Raw genomic sequence first — 9,802 nt, 5'->3', positions numbered from 1 at the left:
AATTAAAAAAAAAAAAAAAGAAGTTTCAGCTTAGTATAATTTCTTTACATCTTGCATTGAGCAAGGGTTTATTAGTACAAGTAGCAGAAAAGAAGAATGTTTATTTTACTGTGCTCACCTCTACAGCAGCAGTCAAAAGTTGTAGAAGAAAAATACTGAAGCCTAAATCTCTCTCCAGACAAGTTCAGCTCAACAGCTCAACACAGAGCTGTTCAGGGCAACATCTGACATTTGGCCAGAAAAATTACGTGTAGATATGCAAGCCTCAAATCATCAAAACCATACCAACAATTTAATGTATCTTTTTTAATTATACAAAAGTCCCCCCCAAATTATTCAAACATTAACAACTGATCCACTTAATACAAAACCAATTCCTCTAGGCAAAACAGTAGAGGAATGTACCTTTCATTTTTAATTAAACATTATCATTGAAAATTATAATATGTATAGATTTGACTAATTATTATTCTAAATGGTGTTTTGTCCTAGTTTCCTAGGCAATCTCTCCACACCTTTGATACGCCACAGCGCACTTCCAATACACATGTATAAAGCTGTCTACACGAGTCCTTTAGAAACAAATAGTACTGTTTAGTTTCAGCTGTACTGAGTTAAACAACATTGAAATTATGTATAAACCATCAAGGACATTCAAAATCCTGAAGCCTGTGTGACACGAAGTGATTCAAAATCAGTCTGTCCCCAACCTGAAAGGAAGGTGCCTTAAAGGCAGTTCACCCAGAAAACAATGTGGAGGCACTGGATTTCAGCCTGTATCAGACCTTTCTGCAAAGTCCTCCCATGCCCTTCTTGACAAGCACCTACTGTTCCCTTACCCTGCTGAATCCAGTGAATCATGTTCTTAGGCAGCCAAGTAAATCAGCAACCCAGAGCATCTTCCCATCCTCTCTCACCCAGTCTTCAGGCTCCACATCACTTAACTCTTCCATAATATTCAGAACCAGTTTCCTTTACAGCAAATTGATATACAAACAACACATTTTTGACTACTGTCATGAACATGAGAAGGCTACAGAATGTACGTGGCTCAGAGACCTCACTCCAAAGTCAGGGAGCCATCTAACATCAGCAAAGGAAACAAATTCAGAGTCAGAATCATTTGCTGCTTCCACCTGCTTAAGGGGGAAGGGATTTACCATGGCTCTGGAAAACCTCTTTTAGGAACAAGGGCTTTACAGTGCTAGGGAGGCAGAGCTGTGAGCCTGGTAGCTCTAACATGATCATAAAGTGAGGCAGAGGACTAATCCCCTTCTTCTAGCTGTTGTGGCTGCTCAGTGACTAAGTGTCACTCTACCATCGTATTAACTAACACTCTCCTCAGTAATGAAAATAGCACTGCCTGCTACTCAGCTCTTCTCCAGCCCATTTACTGTTTAGAATATACAGATTGGTCTCTGCTTGTTTCTTCTGGGGAAGATGGTTGGCCAGGTTCATGAACCACCCCTGAATCCTGACTGTCAGCTTCAGTAGCTGAAATAAAAATGAAGAATAGAAAAAGGTCAGAGTTAAACACAAACAAGCCAAAACCCCCAAACCCTGTATTTCAGTTTGCATTACACCTGGTATCAATCACATTTCCATAGGTAAATTCTCAATGCAAAATTACTTTTGTCAATCCAGTTTGTTTTTCAACCCAGTTAATCCAAAGGTGCTTGACATTAAGAGCTGAAGCTCTCCGAACTGAGATACTGCACTTCACACAGCAGTTGATTGTTTCAGCCATGCTTAAAGAAATGTAGCAAGAGTGCTTCAAGATGGCAAGTGTTGAAGCTGACTGGAATAGAAGTATGAGGCAGACTCTTTTGCCCACTTAACCGCAGTGAATCTATGCCATGCCTTTTTAACACTCCTGTGAATCCTCAAAGGCCTTGACAGACTAAATCCCTTCTTCAAATCCAACTAGGGATTTTCATTTTATAAAGTATTTAATTGCCAATTTGCATGAAAAGCTCCCTCATTTCCTCACAGGCGACTTGGGTTTTTATTTGTTTTTCTGTGGCTTGCTCTTTTCGAAAGCCAACAATCTGCAATCAGACTCTATCCTCAGATGCTGTTTTACTGGACATACCTTGTGTTTATTTTGTCAAATCTCCATAACAGTACTAGTCAATAGTGCATGAAATTGTGTAACAACATGGCCTATACTTCACATCACCGTTGTAAACCTAACCGGCCTCAGTCATTCAGCTGCAGTCAACTATTGACTCAAACCTTTCTGGCAGCAGCTTCTAGCCTTGGAAAATCTTTTTCAGACAGGACTTGGTTTTTTATTTGTCTTCATCTCAGATTCCCTTCGGGGCAGAGATCACAGACATTTCTTCTCACCAGTTGTCCCCTGCTAGAGTTTTCTATATCCATTTTCCTGCAACAGTTTTGCCAGAAAGCCCATTTCACCTCAATTCTGGAGGTTTCTCTGGAGGAAGGATTTTCCCAAGTCTAACTGCAGGTTTGAGTCAGTTCCTTTCTTGGGAAAAAAGACATGATGCAGTCCTAACACATCCCTATGCTCTAAATATGACAGCTTTTCTCTTTTTTCAAGCATCTTGAATACCGGAATCAAAGAATTATTAGTTTCACTGTAGCTTGCCTCTACATCTGCATCTTCTGCTGGCAGATGTAGGTCATGTATATGACCTCATGCAGAAGTATCCCCCCTCACTGGGTCACAATTGCAAATTCCTACATATCCTGGAGCACAAATGCTATGTAGTGGAATTAATTTGTACTTTCTCATACTATTAAGAAAACTGGATTGTTCTCTGAGCAGCATAATGCATGATGCATTGTTTCCTATGGCTTTGTGCCTGGGTTGTGATTCCCTAGTGTGTAATAAGGGCTGAGGTCATCAGATGGCATTTTGCTCTCTTGGGGGGTGCTCTCATGACTTCCCTTCTCTATCCAGTTGCCTGTTTTCATGATTGTTTGGCCAGTACAACTTCACTCTACCAATACAGGACTGGATTTTCTCTGTTTTCCTCATGCAATACCACTACTTCTCTCCATGTCCCCCATGTTTGTTTGCTACTCCCAGTTCCTTCCCATTCCCACACACACCAACAGAATAGCTGCAGCTCCCTACAGGTTCTCTGCCACTGCGGTATCCCCCAGATCTTTTGTCCCCTCCAAATCACAAAACCCATTAATCCTTACATATGCTTTCTGGTTTGCCTGCCAGCCCTCAGTTTCCTCTCTTCCCCTCAAACTCAGCCCGTATTATTTCACCTCCAGCACACCAGTAGCTCCTACATGCTGCATTAAAGTCCTAATGCCTCTGTCAGTATCTTAAAATAACTTTACATTTCTACGATGTCTGTACAACCCCCACACTGCCATATTCTTCATATTCCCCTTGTCCACCACATCTCCTGCTTACTTTTCTTTGGCTTTCCAGCCAGACAAGAAGCAGGTATGCTCTGACTGCTCTGAAGATACGTGCCCACTTCTGGGCTGACTGGCAGGCACTTGGTTGTTGGCCAAGGTACACATGCGTCAGTCAAGAACGGAGTGCAAGCTGACAGCCAGCCAAACACCATGACGTGGCTGCAAACAAACCATTTTGTGGGAGGCATCTGTTTCCCTTGCAGATCAATATTGTGTAGGCCTGTGATCACAACAGATATGTTTGGCTGAAAATAACTAATGGGTTGAAAAGTTATAAGAGGACTGACATTAACAGAAAATGAGACTGCACGAGCCTTATGTTGTCGAGAAACCAGGCCAAAAAACCCCCAACTTATATTTTGTCCCGCATAACCACCATCAACATCTTTTCAATTCAAATGAGATAATTACACTCCTCTATTTCTCCTCCCTCTTACACAAGAGATTTGATTTTTCACTGGGTGGTTATTGTAATCTGTTTCATCATGTTCCAGAAGAGAAATAAAGTTGTATTTATTTATCTGCATTTTCAAAAAGAATTTAAAATAAAAGTGGCTGTTCACTCATCCAGTACTAGTGGTTAATTCTCTGAGCAGCTCTACCCTCTTGTGGTCACAGCTAGCTGCAGCCAAATGAAAAACTTGCAAATATAATCACAAATATGTCCACATGTAGGCACAATACATGAAAGAGACCCAAAAAAGAGGGGCACAAAGACTTAACCTATGCCAGAAATTTTAAATCCTGTGAGATTCAATAAAACAACTTGAGATTTTGAAGATTCAATCTTTCATTTACAGCAATTAAAATGTAGGATTTTCAGATGAGCAAGAAATATCATATTGTTCATGCTAAGTGTTAGTCCGCATTTTTTTTAACATTTTGTCTAAATTGCAACAGAGCCAAATCATTTTTAAAATATGTCCTGCAAACTAGCTACTTAGAAAAATATTTTCATTTTGAGAACATCAGCAGATCATATTCTGGAATGGCTCTGAGTCCTGAGGCCTCCAATGTCTGTGTGAAATTGAGGTGCTTGTCAGCTGGAAAGCCCAAGCATGTCAGGCTGCTTTCCCTAAGTCAACCCTGCCTAGAGCTGTACAAGCTGGCAATCTGTCCCGGGACTTCAAGATCTCGGTCCTGGCTCCATCACAGTGATCTGTAAAACCCTGAAAACTAGCTAGAATCAGGGTCTCTTGAGGCTTCCACCTCTGTGGTTAGGTATTGAAACCAGGTTAAAACTGAATCTCCCAGGGCTCATCTCATACTTCCTTACCATGTGCTTCCTTGGTTGTTTCAGCCAACATGTTCAGTGAAAGGGGAGGTTGAATGTAGTGAATCCCTGGCAGAAAACTTGGTGGGATCAACTGAGGCAGAGGAGTGTAGTAACCTTGATGGAAATCTCCACCTCCATCTGGAATCTGCGGAAACACGTGAAGCAAAGCATCTTCCATCTAAAGACTCTCCAGGACACATCTGCAGTACCAATTTCTGTTTCAATTTTTACCTGTGAATATTACATTTTTTGTCCATTTTGTGGCCATATGCTGCCACATCTGTGCACATATTGGCACAGGCAAAGCCTGTGCATAGTCCAACATGCTGAAACTGAGAAGTAGCAGCTTCTCAGACCATGTCTCAGCTGAAACTGACCTTCTAAGTCCTCATCTTCTGTGCTGGTATCTCATTAGAGCAGTTGGTTTAAACCAGGAGCAGCTCACCTTCACCACTGACCTGGTCCACTTGCCACTGAACAAGTCTGGAAGTCATCATGCAACAGAGAGGCAACCTAGGAAAATGCTCCTTGCCACCACCTCCCTGCTAGTTATGGATTCTCCCCTGAGCCCAGTGAAGTGAGTGGCTCAACCTACACTGAGGGGCTGGTGTGCACCACAGGGTGCCCCACAGCCTTGGTCTTCTGTGATCACCAGACCTGTTAGAGCATGATAAAACTCATTCCATGTGCAAGGAGGGATTTCCATCCCTCAGAAACACTAGCATCAGAGAAACAGGAGCATTTCTCTCTTGGATCTGGCCGTGCATCCTGGTACAGATAGAGCTTGTATGAGATCTTTCGATCTGTTTCAGGACAGTTAAAATTAAGTTCAAAACCGCATACAGTGATGGTCTAGACAAGGCACTTTCCAGCCTGTGCATATCTAGCCCACCAGGACTCAGACTGCTGCTAGCCACCCTCTTTCTCAATAACCCCTAAAATGTGACAGGGCAATTCTATGCAAGCATAATAAATCTAGCAGTCTTGAGGCAGATCACTCTACCTTAACATGAACTGATGAATTGGGGTTGTTCAGCCTAGAGAAGAGAAGTCTTCGGGAAGACCATATTGCAGCCTATCAGTACTTAAAGGGGGCTTGTAAGAAAGATGGCGGCAAACTCTTTAGCAGGGCCTGTTGTGACAGGACAAGGGGGAATGGCTTTAAACTAAAGGGGGGTAGTTTTAGACTAGATATAAGGAAGAAATTTTTTACGCTGAGAGTGGTGAAACACTGGCACAGGTTGCCCAGAGAGGTGGTGGATGCCCCATCCCTGGAAACATTCCAGGTCAGGTTGGACGGGGCTCTGAGCAACCTGATCTAGTTGAAGGTGTCCCTGCCCATGGCGGGGGGGTTGGACTAGGGGACCTTTAGAGGTCCCTTCCAACCCGAACTATTCTATGATTCTATGATTCTATGAATTGTACTCAATGCAGACAGAATGGCGCATGGCAGCTGGAAATCTGATAATGTGCCCAACTGCAGTACAAAAACTGAACACCACCAGTTGAAACCAACATGACTGACAGCACTGAAAGGAACTGGAAGTGCCCACACACACCATTACAACTGACAGGCAATTTAGCATCTTGTTTTACCATGTCTGTGTGGTTTGAAGGTATGGGCCCTATGATGCTAAACATTATTTTTCATCTGAAACTTCTGTTAACCACAACAATTTTCTACTGTTTTTGAGAAACCAAATGTGTCAAAACAGAAATATCCAACCATGCTGATTCGCTTCCTTGTGGAAGCTGATTCTTCCCCATTCTTCTCCGTGGCTGTGGTGCCTTGGCCAAGCCCTGACACTCTCCCTCCCCATTAGATTTGTCCTGAATGGAAGAAGAGGAACCTCCCAATGTGCATTCTGTGCCATCTACGCTGGCACAACATGACCATATTAAGTGGCCAACTGCCATAATTCCAAAAGGCTGTTGCATATGTTAGCAGGACGTATAAGCTCCAAAACATTTCACAAAATCTGGCCCCTTGCAAGTGCATGGGTTTGCTCTTCTGGGTTCAGGTCAGACTAACATCACCATTTGCTAATGTTTTCTTCAGCATAATATATCAAAATTTTGTGAAGTAACTTATAAGCAGGGTAACTTTTCATGGGTACTTTAACAGCAAGAAGGCAGCTAAAAGTAAAGACAGCAGTATTTCCAGAAGTAATTAAGAGACCACTACTTACTGACATAGAAGCTGCATTCCCTGGCCCGTAGTTGCTAGGAATGTGTCGGAAACCTCTCTGAAGTGACATCCCTGGAGGTGATGGTGCTCCCCTACAGCTTGACTGATTGATGGCAAACCCCATGGGAAATGGGTGGCAAGGATATACCCCAGAACACCCAGGGTACACTTTCGGAGGTTCTCTCTCCAGGTATTCTGGGTTGACCATGTATTCTGGAGGAAAAGCAGGGTGAGCTAGGAAAAAATAAGAAAAGAACAAGTAAAAATGTCCATGTAATTCTATGGAGTTCAGTAGAAGTAGCTGCAGGACCAAATTCCACTCTCAGGCAGGAAAATCTGGCCCTTTGGTTTCATGCTTAGCTCCTCATGAATTTATTTTGTGATTTTTTAAGGAACTAAGGAAAGGTGCAGCAGATGATAACTAACGCAGAATGATCTGCATTCTTTTCTGCCTTATGCATTGTGAAGCTAGTCCTTAGTAAAGCGCTGGCTGCAGAATCTTATTCTTTCAGTACATCAGCAACAGCAAAACAACCTACCTTAAGACTTTTAACTCTAGCAGAACTTAAAAAAAAATCTACAGAAATAATAGAGTTCTAACTTTAGTCCTATCTGTCACTTCTTAAGTTAATTTACAGACAAAGGCTCAATTTTAGGGAGATACACAGGCAATTTCAGATGCAGGAATCAGTTACTTCCTTTGTTTTTTATCTTGCATCTGGAATCTTATATGGCCTCTCTGAAATCTTAAAAAAAGAGTGTGGTTATTTGAACACGAATAGGGTCTTTCTTGTCTGCACATCCTCCTGTTCGTAGAGAAGTGGAAGAATTTGCTTCTAGAGTAGGTCAACTTCTGGAGTACTACAATTATACTCTTTGTCCCTAACCTTTTTTTAAATTCATCAGCAGGTTAAAAATGTTATTAAGGGAAGGACTGACAGGCACATGTACAACTAGCATCATCCATAAACATCATTTTCTTAGGAAATAAAGCTAAAAAAAAGGGGGAACAGTTATTGACAGATTAGGTGCAAACTAGAGATGTCTGAAATGACTCTTTCCTCTGGGCTTCTCAGAACAGCATTTTGTCTTGCAGGCTGCCAACTCTCCAGAGGCTCAGACTAATGACTACTGCAATCAGTAGGGATTTCCGTAAAATTACTATACTAAATAGAAATAGTATGAAGTTATTGTAATAAATAGTAATAAACTAGACAAGTCACATGAAAGATTCTATTAAAGGAAGCAATTTAAGAGGTGACAGACCATACAACTGTTCCACCTGCAAAATCTGTGCTCTGCTCTTACATACCAAATGCACTTTTACACCAAGTGATCCCAGCCAAGTTCAGTCTTTGCTACAGAAATTAAGGCCAAAAGGTCTCTTTCTTTACAGTGCTATCATAAAATGCTTGCTTCAGGCAACTGCAGCAGTAACTTCCCCATTTACCTGCCATCACTGAGTTTTTTAGCATTTTTGTTGCTGGAGGCTTGTGCCTGTGAATTTATAAACAGTGAGACAGCACTGAGAGAAACATGCATGAGCACCTGCAGTGCACAGTGGATCACAGTTTGGTTTCCCTCCCAGACTAATTTCCCTCTCAGAGAAAAGCCACTTCCTTAAGCTTCAACTTTGCAATGAGTGGTGAGGCTGAGCACATTGCTCCTGCTGCTGCAGAGCCACGTGACCCACGTTGCAAACCCTGCAAAAGGGAAAATTAATGCAGGGTTGCACATTCAATGTGCAAGTTGGGTACCTGTGTCCACTGGGGAAGGAAAGAGGGGGAGACAGCAGGAATGGCTCTCTGGGGAGCTGGAGCCTGAGGAATCGGGTGGGTGCAAACTGCGCAAGTGGCAGTGTTTGATGGGGGGGAAGAGGGAGATGAACATGGAAAGAAAGGTGGCGAGACAGGGGAAGAGGCTTTGGGGACAGGCCCTTACCGTAGTCCCAGAAGGGAGGGCCGCTGGGAGGTGGCGGTGGCCCCCTGCACGCCATGCGTTTGCCGTTGCTGCCAGTGGGCTGGGTGCCCTTCATCCCCTCATGGCCGCTCTGCTCAGGGGCACCGGCCGCCCCAGCGGCCACCCCAGTGCCTTCGCCCAGGGGAGCGGGCCCTGTGTCTGCCCCAGCTGGGGGGTCGGGCACCTGCTGCCTCAGGGCCTTCTGGGCCGCCATGATCTTCTGGCGCTCAGTGATGAGGGCGCACTTGTCGCACAGGCAGAGCTTCCAGCGGCAGTGGCCAGCATGGCCCTTCACCGGCACCACGAAGCCGTGGTTACGGCAGCGGGAGCACTTGGGGGTCCTCAGAGCTGCCTTCGCTGCCACCGCTGCGGCCTCCTTGGCCTCCATGGCACACCAGTCCTGGCTAACCACCCTGGCACGACTGGGCTGGCTCTTCAGGCTCTTATATAGAGCATGGCCACTGCTGCCTCAGCATGTAGCAACCTGGGCAGGCGGGGCAGGAGAGCCCATGGCAGTGGGTGGGGAATGCCCTGCTCTAAGAAGCGAGTGGCACAGGAGTCGCCTTGGCCCCGCAGGCCTCCCCTCCCTCAGCCAGGCATGGCTGTACCTGCCCTCCTCCTCCTGCAGTCCCCTGGCGCAGGCTGGAGCCAGACCTCGGCCATGGGGACTGGAGGAAGACAGAGAGAGTGGGGACTGCATCTGCAAGAGCAGGGGGGAATGTGCTGCACGTTGTAGTACATTTCGAGCATGGCCACCCCCTCCTCACCATGTAGCAACCTGGGCAGGCGGGGCAGGAGAGCCCATGGCAGTGGGGGGGGACCACCCTGGCACGACTGGGCTGGCTCTTCAGGCTCTTATATAGAGCATGGCCACTGCTGCCTCAGCATGTAGCAACCTGGGCAGGCGGGGCAGGAGAGCCCATGGCAGTGGGTGGGGAATGCCCTGCTCTAAGAAGCGAGTGGCACAGGAGTCG

The 9,802-nt window shown here is 44.9% G+C and overlaps 1 protein-coding gene across 1 annotated transcript; it reads right to left on the bottom strand.

Moving 5' to 3' along the window:
* Window positions 1-1,187: 1,187 nt before the first annotated feature.
* On the bottom strand, window positions 1,188-9,339 carry DMRTB1 (DMRT like family B with proline rich C-terminal 1). The gene is given in 4 exon segments (XM_009287385.2): window positions 1,188-1,494; window positions 4,682-4,826; window positions 6,871-7,103; window positions 8,811-9,339. Coding segments are annotated over 4 exon segments (1,011 nt in total). The 3' UTR covers window positions 1,188-1,390.
* Window positions 9,340-9,802: the final 463 nt, after the last annotated feature.

This window comes from Aptenodytes forsteri, unplaced genomic scaffold, assembly GCF_000699145.1.
Source record: "Aptenodytes forsteri isolate BGI_AS27 unplaced genomic scaffold, ASM69914v1 Scaffold119, whole genome shotgun sequence".
Taxonomy (NCBI): Eukaryota; Metazoa; Chordata; class Aves; order Sphenisciformes; family Spheniscidae; genus Aptenodytes; species Aptenodytes forsteri.
This window is presented reverse-complemented; position numbering and strand designations above follow the sequence as displayed.